Here is a 19289-nt window from a genome sequence, read left to right as displayed (position 1 = left end):
GGATGAAGTACAGATGGCTAGTGCCCACTTTGAACTCTTTGCTGAAGAACCCTTGGGTCTTCAAGCAACTGTAAACTTAGAGCCTATGGGTCTGGTTAGTCCCCAGAATAGGGTTGTGTATAACTCCCTACCTGTTAACTCTAAGGTGTATTATGTGGACAGTGTTCTTGTCAATGGCCAGGATACTCCTGCCAGGAGAGACACTGGGGCCAGCAGAACAGTAGTGGATGAAAGCTTCTTTCAACCTGAGGATGTGGCCAAAGCACCCAAAGGTCCCACTAAGATGTCTGGAGGCCCTGTCCAAATGGTTCCTATTCTACCAGCCCTCATTCAGTGTAACAACATGACAGTGAGGATCCCTGTCAGTGTTCAGACTGAGGTACCTGGGAAGGTCCTGTTGGGGAATGACCTAAGAACTCTAGGAGTAGTGTCACATACCCCCAGGCCTCCCAGTATGGAGAAGCAGAACTTAACCAAATTGGCTAGAAAGGCTACCTTGAAGGACCCTTCTAAGCCTGTGGGACCCTCTACTGAGAACCCCACTACAAGCCTTGGGTTTAGTAAGTTGACCTCTGACCCAGGCACCTTTCAGGATAGTATGCTAGGAACATGGGAGCCCCAACCAAGCTCCATCATTGTTCCCCTAGTCTCAGAGTCTCTGACTCCCCCTGCTTCTGAGGAAGAGGTGGATAGACCAACTAGGCCCCTATCTGGACCTGAGAGAACTGGTAATTCTCAGTGCTGGTGGAAAACCAGAAAAGAAAAGTCTAAGGCCAAAAACCTTCAGACTGTTGGACCTTCTACTGAAGACCCCAACTCAAATCCTAATATTAGGGGGGAAACTCCTAAAATAGGTAAGGGTAGATCTAAGAGGAAGGGGAAGCAGGTACATTGCCTAACCCCAACCCCTCCAACCAAGAGGCCTAAGACCCAACCTGCTCCCACAAGAGAGGTGGTGAGGAACCTTGGAGGCCCCTCTAGATCTAAGGGAATCCTTTATAAGGACCCCTTCAAAAAGCCTAACCTAGGTTCAGAAGTTGTACCAACTTCTGAGGGACTGGTCAACCAGATCCCCTATAACAAAAAGACTGATGTTCCTCAAAGGGTCTGTAGGTCCGTTAGCTTGCAGAAGAAAACCTTTGAGTTCTCCATTGAACATAGGTCAAGGTGTCACCATCAAAATGCTGATGGACTCTCTAGGATGTATATCATCGACTAGAGGTATGAGGTTCATCCAGGAGTGGATTAAATCCTCCTGTCCCTTAGTCTGGGGGGGGCGAGTGTTAGGGAGAATTCTCTGTTTAGGCTGAATTTCCCTACCTAGTGAGTCCCCCAGCAGCTTTGCTGGATTTCTGGGGTTTCTTTTTTTCTCCTGCCAAGAGTGAGACTCTTTTACCCTCACTCTTGGACATGTTGAAGTGTGTTTTCTTGGTTAAACCTTGTGTTGAATGGGCTATGGGGTCTTTTACTCCATAGGGCCTCATGTATTTTTGTGATGTGGGTTACACAGCACCCTCTGTGCCGTGACCCAGGGGTGTGCTAGGGACTCCCCAACATAGACTCCATACCCTGGGACTGACTACTGTCTCCTAGGGCATGTAAAGTCACCAAAGACTTTGCTAGTCTTGAATCCTGAACAGAACCAGTACAAACCATCATATTGTGGACGTACTGGCTGGGGCAATTCGATTGCCCCATGGTCTGTTAGTCGAGGGGGCACGTCTCCGTCCCCCCTGATCGAGTTTTGGCTGGTGGCAGTGGAAACTACTTTTTATATTCGACCGCGAATATTTCCCTATGGGATTTCCCATTGTTTTAGGCTAACACATTTAATTATTTATTTACGGTAGCCTTAAACATACCGCCGGTTTATATATTTATTATTATAACTCCGGTTGGGACTTTTTGCCAAAACTTGATTTTAAAATGGCGTTGGCGTTCGCCTCTGTAACTCTGACCCAAAGTGGAGCCCTTTGTTCCACTTTTGACGGGCTTCTCCACAGAAGTCCTCCAAAGTGGTGCCACTCTGTCTGGGGTACTTAGGAGGGGTGGAGGGGGATTTAGGCACCCTGGACTGAGTTACCTTGGTAACTCAAGTCGCACTCCGTCCTGATTGGCCCAAGTGGTGAGCAGGCCGGCTCACCACTTAGCATGTTTGAGTGACAGCTAGGCTGGGTGAATGGGGGTTTGCTGCATAAAAGCAGGGCTTTGGGGACTGGAACTTCAGAAGTCGCCACAGGACCAAGAATCCGACGAGGGAAGAGCTGAGCCGACCTGCTTCGACGACACCACCCGGTGGAGCCCTGCTGAACCGTCTCACCACTTTTTCCGACGACCGAGGAGAACTCTTAACGGAGTGGCTCCTTCCCTTGACTGGTGGGGACAACCAGTTTTCACCTTCTTTTCGCTTCTCGAGGTATCTCGTGGCCGCCTTGCCCGTGCCAAGCACCCCGGCAACCGGAATACCACACTTTACCCCTATCCGCGAAAGTCGGTACAACCCTTTAACCGGAGGACTCCGCGGCTGGTTCCTTCCCGGGCAGTGCAACGACCTTCTTCTTCTGCTCTTCAGTGAGAACTTCTTCTCCCCTGACCGACGTCGAGCCTTGCTGCCACTGCCTGGAACAACTGCCACCGCTGGAGGATCCTTTCCACTTAAGGTACCGTGTTCCGCCTGGCTTCCCTTGCCACCGACTGTACGGGGTAGATTTAGCCCCCGGCTTTCGAACCTGGGAGTGCCTGGAACACCCTGGCTAAACTTTCTAAGCCACCCTAAGCTCTTTCTAACTCTTTGCAAGACTTTGAATCCCTAATAACAGTGTGATCTTGGGCACATTTTTGCTCCGGCTACTCTAAGAGTGGGCCCTGCCTAGTGACTTTTGCTCACCTGTGACTTTGTGCTTCTTTGAGCCTATTGCAAGTGTTCTGGACCTTAGAGTGGTGTGTTAACCCATTTCTGTTTCTTTTCCCTTTCTTGAACCTACTAGAGTGTCATCTAACGTTAAGCGCTCACCTCTGTTTTAATTATGTGGTGTTAACTTAGAGTTGTCTAGATAGGAGTAAGGGTTGGAACTGCTTTCATTATAACTGTGTTTGAAGTGTTTTTACTATATTTTGCTAAAGTGATTTCAACTTATGTGTGTTTTATAAATAAATAACTATATGCTTTTGAAACCAAGCTCTGGTCAGTGTTTGCTTGTGCTATTGTATTTGAGTACCTATTGTGTATACTTTACATACTGCCTAACTCTTCTTGAGGGAAGTCTGACTGCTCAGCCACAGCTACCAGGTAAATCTGGGTGGTACAGACTGCTACCAAGTGGGTTTACTGCTATACCTGTAGTCTTAAATCTTTTGCAGTGTTCCCCAAGGGAACTGCACAGGTTTCTGCCTAACACTCTCCTGGAGACCTGGACCTGGACAGGCCGCCCACTGCACAGTTTTGCAAAGAAAGCGTCTCCTGCAGAACTGGACCCCGAAAGGCCATCCATGGCACAGTTCTGTAAAGTGAGAGTCTCCTGGAGAACTGGACCCTGAAAGATCGCCCAGAGCACAGCTCTGTGAAGTGGGATTCTGCCAGAGTACTGGACCCTAACAGGCCGCCCATGGCACAGCTCTGAAAAGAGAACCTCTCCTGGAGAAATGGACCCTGACAGACCACCCATGGCACAGCTCAGTAAAGTGAGAGTCTCCTGCAGAACTGGACCCTGACAGGCCGCCCATGGCACAGTTCTGTAAAGTGAGAGTCTCCTGGAGAACTGGACCCTGAAAGATCGCCCAGAGCACAGCTCTGTGAAGTGGGATTCTGCCAGAGTACTGGACCCTAACAGGCCGCCCATGGCACAGCTCTGAAAAGAGAACCTCTCCTGGAGAAATGGACCCTGACAGGCCGCCCACGGTACAGTTCTGTAAAGTAAGAGTCTCCTGGAGAACTGGACCATGACTGGCCGGTGGCGGCACATTTCTGCAAAGAGAGCGTCTCCTGGAGAACTGGACCCTGACAGGCCGCCCACGGCAAAGCCCACTAAAGGGAGAGTCTCCTGGAGAACTGGACCCTGACAGGCTGCCCATGGCACAGCTCTGTAAAGTGAGTCTGCCAGAGAACTGGACCCTGACAGGCTGCCCATGGCACAGCTCTGCAAAGAGAACCTATCCTTGAGAACTGGACCCTGACAGACCATCAATTGCACAGCTCTGTAAAGTGAGTCTCCTGGAGAACTGGACAAGGATAGGCCGCCCACTGCACAGTTTTGCAAAGAAAGCGTCTCCTGCAGAACTGGACCCCGACAGGCCATCCATGGCACAGTTCTGTAAAGTGAGATTCTCCTGGAGAACTGGACCTTGAAAGATCGCCCAGAGCACAGCTCTGTGAAGTGAGAGTCTGACAAAGTACTGGACCCTAACAGGCCGCCCATGGCACAGCTCTGCAAAGAGAACCTCTCCTGGAGAACTGGACCCTGACAGGCCGCCCATGGCACAGTTCTGCAAAGAGAGTGTCTCCTGGGGAACTGGACCCTGACAAGCCGCCCACGCCAGAGTTCTGTAAAGTGAGAATTTCCTGGAGAACTGGGCCCTGACAAGCCGCCCACGGCACAGTTCTGCAAATAGAGCATCTCCTGGAGAACTGGACCCTGACTGGCCACCCACGGCACAGTTCTGCAAAGAGATCGTCTCCATGGGAACTGGACCCTGACAGGCACCCTGGCACAGTTCTGTAAAGTGAGAGTCTCCTGGAGAACTGGACCCTGACAGGCTGCCCACGGTGCAGTTTTATAAAGTGAGAGCCACAGGCCGCCCACAGCAGAGCTCATTAAAGTGAGAGTCACAGGGAGCCCATGGGCATAGCTCAGTAAAGTGAGAGGCACAACCTGCCCATGGCACAGCTCTGTAAAGAGAAGCTCTCCCTGAGAACTTCACCCTGATAGACCGCCCCACGGCACAGCTCAGTAGACAGAGACTCCTGGAGAACTGGACCCTGACAGTATGCCCATGGCACAGTTCTGTAAAGAGAGAGTCTCCTGGAGAACTGGACCCTGACAGGCCACCCATGGCACAGTTTTGCAAAGAGAGTGTCTACTGGAGAACTGGACCCTGACAAGCCGCCCACGGCACAGTTCTGTAAAGTGAGGGTCTCCTGGAGAACTGGACCCTGACAGGCCGCTCGCGGTACAGTTCTGCAAAGAAAGTGTCCCTTGGAGAACTGGACCCTGACAGCCCATCCTTGGCACAGTTCTGTAAAGTGAGAGTCTCCTTGAGAACTGGACCCTGACAGAGCGCTCACAGCACAGCTCTGTGAAGTGAGAGTCTCACAGAGTACTGGACCCTAACAGGCCACCCATGGCACAGCTCTGAAAATAGAATCTCTCCTGGAGAACTGGACCCTGACAGACCAACCATGGCACAGCTCAGTAAAGTGAGAGTCTCCTGGAGAACTTGACCCTGACAGGCCACACACGGCACAGTTCTGCAAAGAGAGCGTCTCCTGGAGAACTGGACCCTGACAGGCCACCCACGGCACAGCTCTGCAAAGAGAGCCTCTCCTGGAGAACTGGACCCTGACAGGCAGCCCACGGCAAAGCCCAGTAAAGGGAGAGTATCCTGGAGAACTGGACCCTGACAGGCCGCCCATGGCACAGCTCTGTAAAGTGAGTCTCCCAGAGAACTGGACCCTGACAGGCTGCCCATGGCACAGCTCTGCAAAGAGAACCTCTCCTTGAGAACTGGACCCTGACAGGCCATCAATGGCACATCTTTGTAAAGTGAGTCTCCTGGAGAACTGGACCTGGACAGGCTGCCCACTGCACAGTTTTGCAAAGAAAGCATCTCCTGCAGAACTGGACTCCGAAAGGCCATCCATGGCACAGTTCTGTAAAGTGAGAGTCTCCTGGATAACTGGACCCTGAAAGATAGCCCAGAGCACAGCTCTGTGAAGTGAGATTCTGCCAGAGTACTGGACCCTAACAGGCCGCCCATGGCACAGCTCTGAAAAGAGAACCTCTCCTGGAGAAATGGACCCTGACAGACCACCCATGGCACAGCTCAGTAAAGTGAGAGTCTCCTGCAGAACTGGACCCTGACAGGCCACCCACGGCACAGTTCTGCAAAGAGAGCGTCTCCTGGAGAACTGGACCCTGACAGGCCACCCACGGCACAGCTCTGCAAAGAGAGCCTCTCCTGGAGAACTGGACCCTGACAGGCAGCCCACGGCACAGCCGAGTAAAGGGAGAGTATCCTGGAGAACTGGACCCTGACAGGCCGCCCATGGCACAGCTCTGTAAAGTGAGTCTCCCAGAGAACTGGACCCTGACAGGCTGCCCATGGCACAGCTCTGCAAAGAGAACCTCTCCTTGAGAACTGGACCCTGACAGACCATCAATGGCACAGCTTTGTAAAGTGAGTCTCCTGGAGAACTGGACCTGGACAGGCCGCCCACTGCACAGTTTTGCAAAGAAAGCGTCTCTTGCAGAACTGGACCCCGAAAGGCCATCCATGGCACAGTTCTGTAAAGTGAGAGTCTCCTGGAGAACTGGACCCTGAAAGATCGCCCAGAGGATAGCTCTGTGAAGTGAGATTCTGCCAGAGTACTGGAACCTAACAGGCCGCCCATGGCACAGCTCTGAAAAGAGAACCTCTCCTGGAGAAATGGACCCTGACAGACCACCCATGGCACAGCTCAGTAAAGTGAGAGTCTCCTGCAGAACTGGACCCTGACAGGCCGCCCATGGCACAGTTATGTAAAGTGAGAGTCTCCTAGAGAACTGGACCCTGACAGGCCATCCACAGCACTATTCTGTAAAGAGAGCGTCTCATGGACAACTGGAACCTGACAGGCCGCCCACGGTACAGTTCTGTAAAGTAAGAGTCTCCTGGAGAACTGGACCGTGATTGGCCGGTGGCGGCACAGTTCTGTAAAGAGAGCGTCTCCTGGAGAACTGGACCCTGACAGGCCGTGCACGGCAAAGCCCACTAAAGGGAGAGTCTCCTGGAGAACTGGACCCTGACAGGCTGCTCATGGCACAGCTCTGTAAAGTGAGTCTCCCAGAGAACTGGACCCTGACAGGCTGCCCATGGCACAGCTCTGCAAAGAGAACCTCTCCTTGAGAACTGGACCCTGACAGACCATCAATGGCACAGCTCTGTAAAGTGAGTCTCCTGGAGAACTGGACAAGGATAGGCCGCCCACTGCACAGTTTTGCAAAGAAAGCGTCTCCTGCAGAACTGGACCCCGACAGGCCATCCATGGCACAGTTCTGTAAAGTGAGAGTCTCCTGGAGAACTGGACCTTGAAAGATCGCCCAGAGCACAGCTCTGTGAAGTGAGAGTCTGCCAAAGTACTGGACCCTAACAGGCCGCCCATGGCACAGCTCTGAAAAGAGAACCTCTCCAGGAGAAATGGACTGACAGACCACCCATGGCACAGCTTAGTAAATTGAGAGTCTCCTGGAGAACTGGATCCAGACAGGCCGCCCATGGCACAGTTATGTAAAGTGAGAGTCTCCTGGAAAATTGGACCGGTGGCGGCACAGCCCATTAAAGGGAGAGTCTCCTGGAGAACTGGACACTGACGGGCCGCCCACTGCACAGCTCTGTAAAGTGAGTCTCCCGGAGAACTGGACCCTGACAGGCTGCCCATAGCACAGCTCTGCAAAGAGAACCTCTCCTGGAGGACTGGACCCTGACAGTCCACCAATGGCACAGCTCTGTAAAGGAGTCTCCTGGAGAACTGGACCCTGACAGGCTGCCCATGGCACAGCTCTGCAAATAGAACCTCTCCTGGAGACTGGATCCAGACAGACCGCCCACGGCACAGCTCAGTAAAGTGAGAGTCTCCTGGGGAATTGGACCCTGACAGGCCACCCATGGCACAGTTCTGCAAAGATAGCGTCTCCTGTAGAACTGGACACTGACAAGCCGCCGATGACACAGTTTTGTTAAGTGAGAGTCTCCTGGAGAACTGGACCCTGACAGGCCGCCCGCGGTATAGTTCTGCAAAGAGAGCATCTCCTGGAGAACTTTACCCTGACAGCCCATCCATGGCACAGTTCTGTAAAGTGAGAGTCTCCTGGAGAACTGGACACTGAAAGACCGCCCACAACACAGCTCTGTCAAGTGAGAGTCTCCTAGAGAACTGGACCCTGACAGGCCATCCACAGCACTATTCTGTAAATAGAGCGTCTCCTGGAGAACTAGACCCTGACAGGCCGCCCACGGTACAGTTCTCTATAGTGAGAGTCTCCTGGAGAACTGGACACTGAAAGACCGCCCACAGCACAGCTCTGTCAAGTGAGAGTTTCCCAGAGTACTGGACCCTAACAAGCCGCCCATGGCACGTCTCTGAAAAGAGAACCTCTCCTGGAGTAATGGACCCTGACAGACCACCCATGGCACAGCTCAGTAAAGTGAGAGTCTCCTGGAGAACTGGACCCTGACAGGCCGCCCATGGCACAGTTCTGTAAAGTGAGAGTCTCCTAGAGAACTGGACCACGACAGGCCATCCATGGCACAGTTCTGTAAAGTGAGAGTCTCCTGGAGAACTGGACACTGAAAGACCGCCCACAGCACAGCTCTGTCAAGTGAGAGTCTCCTAGAGAACTGGACCCTGACAGGCCATCCACAGCACTATTCTGTAAATAGAGCGTCTCCTGGAGAACTAGACCCTGACAGGCCGCCCACGGTACAGTTCTGTAAAGTAAGAGTCTCCTGGAGAACTGGACCGTGACCGGCCGGTGGCGACACAGTTCTGCGAAGAGAGCGTCTCCTGGAGAACTGGACCCTGACAGGCCGCCCATGGCAAAGCCCACTAAAGGGAGAGTCTCCTGGAGAACTGGACACTGACAGGCCACCCGGCACAACTCTGCAAAGAGAACCTCTCCTGGAGAACTGGACCCTGACAGCCCACCAATGGTACAGCTCTGTAAAGTGAGTCTCCTGGAGAACTAGACCCTGACAGGCTGCCCATGGCACAGCTCTCAAAAGAGAACCTCTCCTGGAGAACTGGATCCTGGCAGACCACCCACGGTACAGCTCAGTAAAGTGAGAGTCTCATAGAGAACTGGACTCTGACAGGTCGCCAAAGGCACAGTTCTGCAAAGAGAGTGTCTCCTGGGGAACTTGACCCTGACAAGCTGCCCACGGCACAGTTCTGTAAAGTGAGAGTCTCATAGAGAACTGGACTCTGACAGGTCGCCAAAGGCACAGTTCTGCAAAGAGAGTGTCTCCTGGAGAGTTTGACCCTGACAGGCCGCCCACGGTATAGTTCTGCAAAGAGATCGTCTCCTGGAGAACTGGACCCTGACAGCCCATCCATGGCACAGTTCTGTAAAGTGAGAGTCTCCTGGAGAACTGTACCCCGACAGACCGCACACTGCACAGTTTTGCAAAGTGTGTGTCTCGTGGAGAACTAGTCCCTGACAGGCCACCCATGGCACAGCTCAGTAAAGTGAGAGTCTCCTGGAGAACTGGACCCCGACAGACCGCACACTGCACAGTTCTGCAAAGAGAGTGTCTCCTGGAGAACTGGACCCCGACAGGACACCCACAGCAATGTTCTGCAAAGAGAGGCTATCCTGGAGAACTGGACCCTGGCAGGCCACCCATGGCACAGCTCAGTAAAGTGAGAGTCTCCTGGAGAAACTGGACCCTGACAGGCCACCCACAGCACAGCTCAGCAAAGTTAGAGTCTCCTGGTGAACTGGACCCTGACAGCTGACCTATGAGCTGTTACATCTTAAAATAGATGAATAATGACGAATACGAACCTAAAACGAATGGATGAAGGTACATTGTTTAGCTCACATAACGAGCAATTCAGAATATGCCAATATTGTTTCCATGAAGGGACTCACACACACATAGAAATTAAATTAGACTTTGTCGGGCATCCATGCTAAAATGACATAGAAATAACTCAAACTAAGCACCCATTTAGTAATCAACACCAGTTATACTAATTGGGGAATGCTGCAAGCAGCAAGTGCAGATAACCAACGATGGAATGGGAGCACATTCAGTAATGGAAACAATTGTCAATATGTCATTTATAGGAAAGAATTGTGGGATTCCCAGTCCCAGTCATTAAGAATACGACTATTGGAAAGAGTGGGGAAGAAATGTACCATGGCATTGGGTAAGTCACACAGTGGTCTTACAAGAACTTTGTACATGAGGATTAGTACTGACAGGAATAATTACGAACGGTTTTCTTTTTCTTTTCCCTCTTTTTCTTGTTGTTTCCTTGTCTTTCCCACTTTTCTCCCTTCCCTCTGCTTGATTGTAATAGGATTTGTCACTCCCTACACAATCCTCCCCAATGCCAACCCTCATTATCTGACATCACATTTACAATGATATGTTATGTTGGCTAATAACAACCATATGATTTCAATTGTTTATATCAACGTTTTGTGAATTGTGGAATTTTGGGCATTGGGGTTATGCTTATGGTTAATTTGATTGATTTATACTTCATATTCCATGTTCAGTACTGTTGCAATGCTAGTTGATTATTGTGATCGTGAACATTAGCCCAGATTTAAGAAAGGCTCTGCCGTGCCGAAACACGTGCTATCACTTAAGGGCACCTTGACAGAATAAAGCACAACAAATTCCTTTTGCTGCCACGAATTGGCGCAGAGTCCAGGTGTGTTTTTTCATTTTTTTTCTCTAAACATTGTTCAGTCCCACAAGATCAAATTCATCTGATCACCTACCCCGAGGGGACACAGGAAGAGAGGGTATATACCTGTTATATATTCACTGGGAGTGCATCTTCTCAGAGAAGAATACACTACGTGAGATATGCACGACATTCTAATGTTGAATTGTTACACCTAGGTACCAGCGACGGATTGTTTCCATCACATCTTCTACACCTCTGAATATGAAATACGAGGTGAGTAAAATATGATGTGGCTCACTCCAGCCCATGAAAGGCAAGACATTACCAGATCTTTGCTTCACCTCCTGGTGAAGGTCTGAGAAGAGAGGGACATAATTGTTAGTCTCATGAACGAAACATGTGTCGACTATAAAAACTGTTCAGAATTGCAACGAACTGTAAATGACATCTGCACCAAGGATAGGGTCAAAGTATGTTGTAAAAGTACTTGCCAATGAAATGGTATAATACGAAGTTTGGTTTACACAAAAAGATGGAAAGCCATTGCTGATTTGTGAGTGTGTGTGTGTGAATGAATGACGGAGAACACTGGATTGTGACCTTGATTGTGTATAATTTTGATTGAAGTATTGATTTTATGATATTAGTATTTATTATTATTACAATGCAAATATACATATATTTTTGTATTGATTGAATAACATTGGATAAATAATATATTGAGTTAGATAGACTTGTCATCCTCTATCTACTGGTCCAAGTGAGAGTCACAGGCGGCCCATGGTATGGCTCAGTAAAGTGAGAGTCGCAGGCTGCCCACGGCACAGCTCAGTAAAGTGAGAGTCACAGACCACCCACGGGACGGCTCAGTAAAGTGAGAGTGACAGGCCGCCCACAGCACGGCTCAGTCAAGTGAGAGTCACAGACTGCCCACGGCACAGCTCAGTCAAGTGAGAGTCACTGACCGCCCAGTCAAGTAAGAGTCACAGGCTGCCCACTGCATGGCTCAGTAAAGTGAGAGTCACAGGCTACCCACTGCATGGCTCAGTAAACTGAGAGTCACAGGCCGGATATGACAAGGCTCAGTAAAGTGAGTCACAGGCCGCCCACGGTACATCTCAGTAAAGTGAGAGTCACAGGCCACCCATGGCAAGGCTCAGTAAAGTGAGAGTCACAGGCAGCCCACAGCACAGCTCAGTAAAGTGATAGTCACAGGGTGCCCACGGCAAGGCTTAGTTAAGTAAGAGTCACAGGCTGACAACGCCACAGCTCAGTAAAGTGAGAGTCACAGGCCACCCATGGCACAGCTCAGTAAAGTGAAAGTCACAGGCCGCCCACGGTACGGCTGAGTCAAGTGAGAGTCACAGACTGCACATGGCACGGCTCAGTAAAGTGAGAGTCTCCCAGAGAACTGGACCCTGACAGGCCACTCATGCCACAGCTCAGTAATGTGAGAGTCTCTTGGAGAACTCGACTCTAACAGGCCGCCTATGGCACAATTCTGCAAAGAGAGCATCTCCTGGAGAACTGGACCCCGACAGGCCGCCTAAGGCATAGCTCACTAAAGTGACAGTCACAGGCCACCCACGACACAGCTCAGTAAAGTGAGAGTCACAATGAGAACTGGACCCTGACAGGCCACCCACGCCACAGCTCAGTAAAGTGAGAGGCACAGGCCGCCCACAGCATGGCTCAGTAAAGTGAGAGTCACAGGCCGCCCACGGCACGGCTCAGTAAAGTGAGAGTCTCCCAGAGAAATGGACCCCGACAGGCCACCTACGGCACAGCTCAGTAAAGTGAGACTCATAGGCCACCCACGGCACGGCTCAGTCAAGTGAGAGTAATAGACCACCCACGGCAGGCTCAGTAAAGTGAGAGTCACAGGCCACCCACAGCATGGCTTAGTAAAGTGAGAGTCACAGGCCGCCCACGGCACTGCTCAGTAAAGTGAGAGTCACAGGCCACCCATGGCAAGACTCAGTAAAGTGAGAGTCACAGGCAGCCCACAGCACAGCTCAGTAAAGTGATAGTCACAGGGTATCCACGGCAATGCTTTGTTAAGTAAGAGTCACAGGCTGCCAACGGCACGGCTCAGTAAAGTGAGAGTCACAGGCCATTCACGGTATGGCTCAGTCAAGTGAGAGTCACAGACTGCCCATGTCACGGCTTAGTCAAGTAAAAGTAACTGACCGCCCAGTCAAGTGAGAGTAACAGGCTGCCCAGGACACAGCTCCACAGTCCCCTCCACAGCCAATAAAGACATCCTGTTCAAAATCTCAGCCAGATGTAAAGAAGACATTCTGCTAGATAAAAGGGATACCTACAATAACAGGATTGAGAAAGCGAGTTCAAGTTCCAGAGAACTATTTACTATTCTAAGAGAACTTGAATTTCCCATCCCTACCACTGAGAACTGCATCAAGGACAAGATCTGGTGCACCAAAATTCAAGAAGCTCTAGAAAAAAAGAAGAAAATAGTAGCCAAAAAACAGAACCTGATACCACAGCCTACTACACCTAAACCTTCCTATACCCTCCCAAAACCACAACAGCGCTTCAAATTCACACCAGTGTCCACCCAAGAGGTAATTAACATTATTGCTTCACTTAAACCTTCCAATTGCCAAGGTGATTCCTGCCCAGTATCTATCATCAAAGATGTGGCCAAAGAACTCGCCCCCTTTTTCCCCGCTCTCATTAATGCCTCCTTTCGCACAGGCACCGTTCAAACTAACCTGAAAAACTCATGGGTACTCCCACTCCTAAAAAAAACTCACATTAGACCACAGCATCCTCACAAACTTCAGACCCATCACCACTGTCCCTTTTCTTCTTGAAATCATTGACAAGGGTGCCTATAACCAGATTCAAGCATACCTAGAGAACAATAAGCTACTTGGACTCCGCCAATCCGGATTCAGACCCCAACATGGGACAGAAACTGCCCTGATCGATTTGAAGATCCAGATCAATGACTTGAAGGACAAAGGGAATGCAGCTCTCTTTCTCCTGTTAGATTTGTCGGCCACATTTGATCTGGTCGATCAAAAGGTCTTATGTACACACTTATCCTCTGCGGCCCACTTTTCAACAGAAGTAACACATTGGATCCAATCCTTCCTAAACAATAGATCCATGAGAGTCTTTTCAGCCTCGGCAGCAGGTGATCCCATCCCCATTCCCTGCTGTGTCCCACAAGGTTCATGCGTATCACAGACCATGTAAAATGTGTTCACCAAACCATTGTTTGATGATCTGGACCATCTGGATCTCACCTACACTAACTATGCAGATGACACCCAGATCCTCCTACCCCTGACAGGAGACTATGACAAGGACCTTGCTCTTATCAATAAAATCTACCTCATCATTCAGGCCTGGATGACCACTCACGGTCTGTGCCTGAATGATGAGAAGAGCGAGTTACTCCTTTTAGCCTCTCCTGCCAACATAAAGAAACTACCTATCCTTTAACATTGATGTTAATGACATAAAAGTGGCTAATGAAGTTAAAACCTTTGGTTTTTACCTAGACTCCTCCCTGAGTCTGCGCAAACAGGTTAGTGCAACAGCCTCGACGACAGCATACACTTGCAAGCTTATTCATTCTTGCAAACCCATTCTCTCCTAGAAAAGCTGTATCACCCTAGCTCGGGCGCTTGATTTATCAAAAATGGACTACTGCAATGCACTTTACCTAGGTGCCAGTAAATACATCACCAACAAACTACAGATCTCCTGTGCCCTTAGAACTGCCATGGGTATCTCCAGACGGCAACACATTTCAACTACTAAGCGTAATAACAACTGGCTCTCTATCCACGAAAGAACTCAGCTCAAAACAGCCTCCCTGACTCATAAATGTCTCAACAACGCTGCCCCTCAATACCTGGCAGAAGAATTATTCAAAAGCAACCCCATTAGACCTACTAGGACATCTAATACCGGCTGCCTAAAGGTGTCGAGGTACAAATCAAAAAGAGCAGGGAGTAGCAGCTTCCCATTTATGGCTGCCCAACTATGGAACTCCCTTCGCCCAACACTACGAACAGACCAATCCTTCTACAAATTTAGAAAAGACACCAAACAATGGCTGATTTCCAAAGATACATTGCAGCAGAACTCTATACCTGGTTACTCCCACCTCCTCGCCTACAGGGACTGACTGAGCACTCCCCCCATGTGTTTATGACAAGGGGAGTATATACCCTCAACTTACACCCTATTCCCTGCCCCTCCCCCCACTTGTATCTGCATGTATTTTTATCTCTTGTCAGTAATGTTTTATTTTGTATGTACATACCTTGCCTCCAGTTTAAGTTGTGTATCGTTGTGTATGCACCATGCCTTTTTGTGCAATTACTGTGTGTACTACCCATTTTGTAACCATGAATATGCATATTTTTGTAATGTGCCCAGATACCTCTGGGTGTGGTGCACACTATAAATAAACAAACAAACAAGGTGAGAGTCACAGGCCGTCCATGGCATGGCTCAGTAAAGTGAGAGTCACAGGCCACCAATGGCATGGCTCAGTCAAGTGAGAGTCACTGACCGCCCAGTCAAGTGAGAGTCACAGACCGCCCATGGTACGGCTCAGTCAAGTGAGAGTCATAGGCCACCCACGGCACGGCTCAGTAAAGTGAGAGTCACAGGCTGCCCACGGCACGTCTCAGTAAAGTGAGAGTCACAGGCTGCCGACGGCACTGCTCAGTAAAGTGAGAGTCACAGGCCGTCCATGGCACAGCTCAGTAAAGTGAGAGTCTTGCTTTCTCTCTGCTGCTTTTTGCAGCCACGCGCTATGGCCGACAGAAAAATCAAAGGTCAGGATGAAGGAGTGGCCGAAGATTAAAGAAGGTAGGATGCACATTGCAACTTCAAGCAGAGAAGCATTGACCCACTGTTAGGCAAGATTTGAAGAAGTACCCTTTGGGTGCATTACAACCTTGCCCTCCTGGCAATAGGAACCCAACCTTTGGTAAAGGTCTGTACTACACAGGTTGGTAGTGTGGTTGAGCAGCCAGGCTTATCTCAAGAGGGGTCAATGTGAGCAGTAGAGGAGTTACACAGACATTCAAAGTGACAAGTATCCAAATAAACTCTTACCCTGAAGGTTTCTTGATAAAACAATTATTAATGTATTTAGCAGTCAGTTTGAATAAGCCTTCTTCAGAAGGGGCAATATAACAGTAACACACAAATACACTCCAAAATGCACACTCTTAGATTATCTAAATCAGCAAGTACCCATTTGTGATGGCACACAGACACTTCTTACACCCTCAGGTGACTTAAATACCTAGGACACTGTGGACATTAATATATGATAATGATGTGTTATTTATATAGCGCCTTAATCCAAAGCGCTTTACAGAGCACGTATTTACATACAATATCACCCAATCGAAATAGGTATTCATTTATCGACCTCGGAAGGCTGAGTTGGCCTTGCCAGGATTCGAACCTGCGACCTGCAGATCACTCTCAGATCGCAGCAGCGAGTGCTCAACCCACTGAGCTATTTTACCGGCTATGTATCATAACTATCACAACTATATATCTATATAACTATAGATAACTATATATCACTGGTACATTTAGAGCAATACTGAGAATGGTGTCAAAGGAAAAGGTTATTAGAATAGAACAAGAGATCAAACAATTATCCTGAAACAGGTAAGTACTTTTGAATCGCCCCAATGCAACGTAAGTTAACCCCTTCCTGGAAGGACAGGTAAAGCACAATGACAGAGGAGAGAAGAGTCATTCAGGGAGCCAGGCCAGCCAATGTTAAGTTAGCAAAAGTCTTGGTGAGCTGAAGCACTTCTTGCAGGTATGTAAAAGTCTTGCACAGTGTTTTGGAAGTCTTTCAATGTAGGGCCACAAACTGTTAGGCTTGTCTGGGGTAGAAGATTCAAACAACTCTACAGAGGCAACCAAGACAATTCTCAACTGAGAACAGGCAAAGCTACAGAACAAGAGGTAAGTTCTCTTAGACTGTACAGTACCTTTAGTTAGAAGAAATGGTTCCAGCTGGCTTCTGTTTCTGTGCAGCTCTGCAGATCCTGTTGTTCCTCAGCCTCAGTTGTGGGGACAAGAGGGAGGACTTCTGGGGACTCCTGCTCTGCAATGGGATGATCAGTGGCAGCAAACGACAAAATTCAATTCAGTGGCACTTTGCGGTTTCAGCTCCTTGCTTCTCCAGAAAATAGCAACACTGCGGTTCTTGGATATCACTTCGGACTTTCTTCGCATCTGGGGTCCAGCACTCTGTTGAGGTGGCTCAGGCTTGGTCGGTCCTGCTTCCTGGGAGTCCGGAGGATCTTCCTGGAGCTCGGGTCTGACTTAAAAGCGACACACACGATCTGGTGTTCCTCTCCCTGGCAATCAGTTCCTGCAGCAGCAAGGTAAGTACAGCGAGCTTCATGAGGATGTCCAGATGAGTTTGTCTTGGGGTCGATTGGTGCCACCAACTCAAGGGGAGAAGTCGTCCTTGCAGGGCTTCTCTAATTGAGGCAAATTCAGAGCTTCAGCACAGCAGCAGGGATTCACCGGGCAAACGAACGGTCCAGGAGTTGCGGCAGGCGTTCTTCATAGGATTCCTTCATCCAGTGGTCGACTCTGCCTTCCCAGCCAAAAAGCTTCACCTTTTATTCCAGCCTGCTGTCAAACACCCAGCAGTGTGGCTCTACTTACCGGACAGCCAGCCGGCCAATCACCTTTGGGTGCATTCCTGTAACCAAGGGGATTAGGCACAGGGAGTGTCGGGAACCTCCCTCACTTCCTGCCCCTGTCAGACACTCTGGAGCCAGAGGCGGGCTACACTTGTTAATCCCGCCAAAGACAAAATGAACAAAGGGACCAAACCAAACAGAGTAAATTTCAAGAAGGACCGTTCCAGCAAGAAATGGCAAAAAAAGAAGACCGTGGCCATTTGGGTAAAAATGCATCGATGGATGCTGTACTGCAGCTGCAAACGCAGCCCACAGTAAAAACACACAATGGTAGATAAAAGTAAACCACTGCCACCAGCCATTAATTGTGAAAAGGGTAACATAAAAATGTTACATGAGAAACTAGACAAAGGGGATACTAGGTAACCCCTCCAGCACCTATTGTAAGAGAATGTGTGCTGGGTCTAGAAAGTTACAATGGTAAGTGAAGTCAATTTCACTTCACTGCTCTTAGAAACAGTAGTTTATCCAAGAGAAGGTATTTCAACCTTTGGGAAATCTAAGAGACTTCCCTGTGCCACTGCACTGAAGGTGCTGGGTGTCACAATGTAAAAAGATGTCTATGGAGTTTGTCAAACTCCAAAAACCAAAAGAAACGCAGAGCTCAAATCACAGAAAAGTACACGAGAGAGTGGGAAAAAGGCCTCACTCTCTCCAGGTTGAAAATGAAAAGGTCCCAGAGACCAGCAAACGTGCTGGGGGTCTCTAAGGTAGAGAGGAATTAGCACATTTCTGAGAATTCTCCCCCAACAGCCCCCCACACACGTCCAAAGAAGTTCACTTGGGTACTTTTTTAATGCAAATTGTACTCCTAGCAGTTATACCAGCTTTTACATGGGGTGGAGTATTTGCACATACGAAAACTCCGGCAGAACAATCAATTTGTCCAAAATCGCACAATGCGCTTCAGTGGGGGGTAGCCGGCATTAGAATCCCTCTCTCTCGGCGCCACAAGTCAAAGAACATGCAGGTGTAAAGGAATATAAAATCGCCTCTTTACATAGCGCTGCGCGCGGTGTCCCACCTGCTGCTAAGCGGTTTAATAATAGGGTTATTATAATACAACACATGCCTACTGAGGTATGAGAATAGCCCTGCTGGTGGCCCATGCACTCGCCTAGCATTCAGGATTACTCTGTTAGCCCCTGCAGCACCAGCTCCTCCGGCGGGGAGCGCCTAGGCGTGGCACGGCAGGACCTCGAGCCGCACTTACCCAAGCTCGGCCGCTTCAGAGCCATGTCCCTGTTCCTCTCCTGCTCCTCGCGTTCTTAAGCTCTCCCGTGGAAGGGGGCGGTGGAGGGCGTCACCAGCAGCAGGGCCTCCCCCCTGGCATCGGCTCTGCGGGCGATCACCTCTGAGACTACCCCCGTCCCTGCAGGAGTGGCACACCGTGGCCCCGGGGCGCAGCTCCAACCCGCGCAACCGGTTCCACGGAACGGGAACCCAGCACCGAAAGCAGCCACCAGTCCCCGCTGAAGGGCACAGGGACCGAACGACCCCCCTAATCCGCCCCCCCACCCCCTCCACCCTGTCCGCACCGTCTTTGCTACCGAACCCTCTGGACTGTTTGCTTTCTTATAACGCGCTCATTTCGCAGCGATGGGCTTCGAAGCACCTAGACGCTGTTCTCGATTATTCACGGCAGGAAGCATGACGGGCCTTGGACCCCGAGACACGTTATGAGATATTAGTGTCACCTGAGATGCTTTCCCGCCTTTATTCCGACTCTCACATCAAGCGCCGTGAAACAGAACCCCCGAACCGCACCGAGCGCTATACACGATCCAGATGGTGGGCAGGTGGGTGGAAACGTCCCGGTTTTTTGATGGTTAGGAAATCGGGTTCTCCTTTGCCCGTCTTCATGGGCTTTCATGCCCCACTCTGACAATGCCACCCTGGCAGGGGCGCAACGAAACCTACATTTCGGGGTGAGCTAA

At 49.9% G+C, this 19289-nt stretch overlaps 1 protein-coding gene across 2 annotated transcripts in view; it reads right to left on the bottom strand.

Moving 5' to 3' along the window:
* The window catches only part of LOC138511212 (long-chain-fatty-acid--CoA ligase ACSBG2-like), a 791265-nt gene extending 772502 nt beyond the window's left edge, over positions 1-18763 (bottom strand). The window contains exon 1 of one of the 2 annotated variants that reach the window (XM_069626739.1): positions 18566-18763. In XM_069626739.1, the coding sequence (XP_069482840.1) occupies positions 18566-18590 (25 nt within the window). In that variant the 5' untranslated portion in view covers positions 18591-18763. The remainder of the gene's footprint in view (positions 1-18565) is intronic. The other variant, XM_069626740.1, reaches the window with a different exon arrangement.
* Positions 18764-19289: the final 526 nt, after the last annotated feature.

Source organism: Ambystoma mexicanum, chromosome 6p (genome assembly GCF_040938575.1).
Source record: "Ambystoma mexicanum isolate Mex_15411 chromosome 6p, UKY_AmexF1_1, whole genome shotgun sequence".
NCBI lineage: Eukaryota > Metazoa > Chordata > Amphibia > Caudata > Ambystomatidae > Ambystoma > Ambystoma mexicanum.
This window is presented reverse-complemented; position numbering and strand designations above follow the sequence as displayed.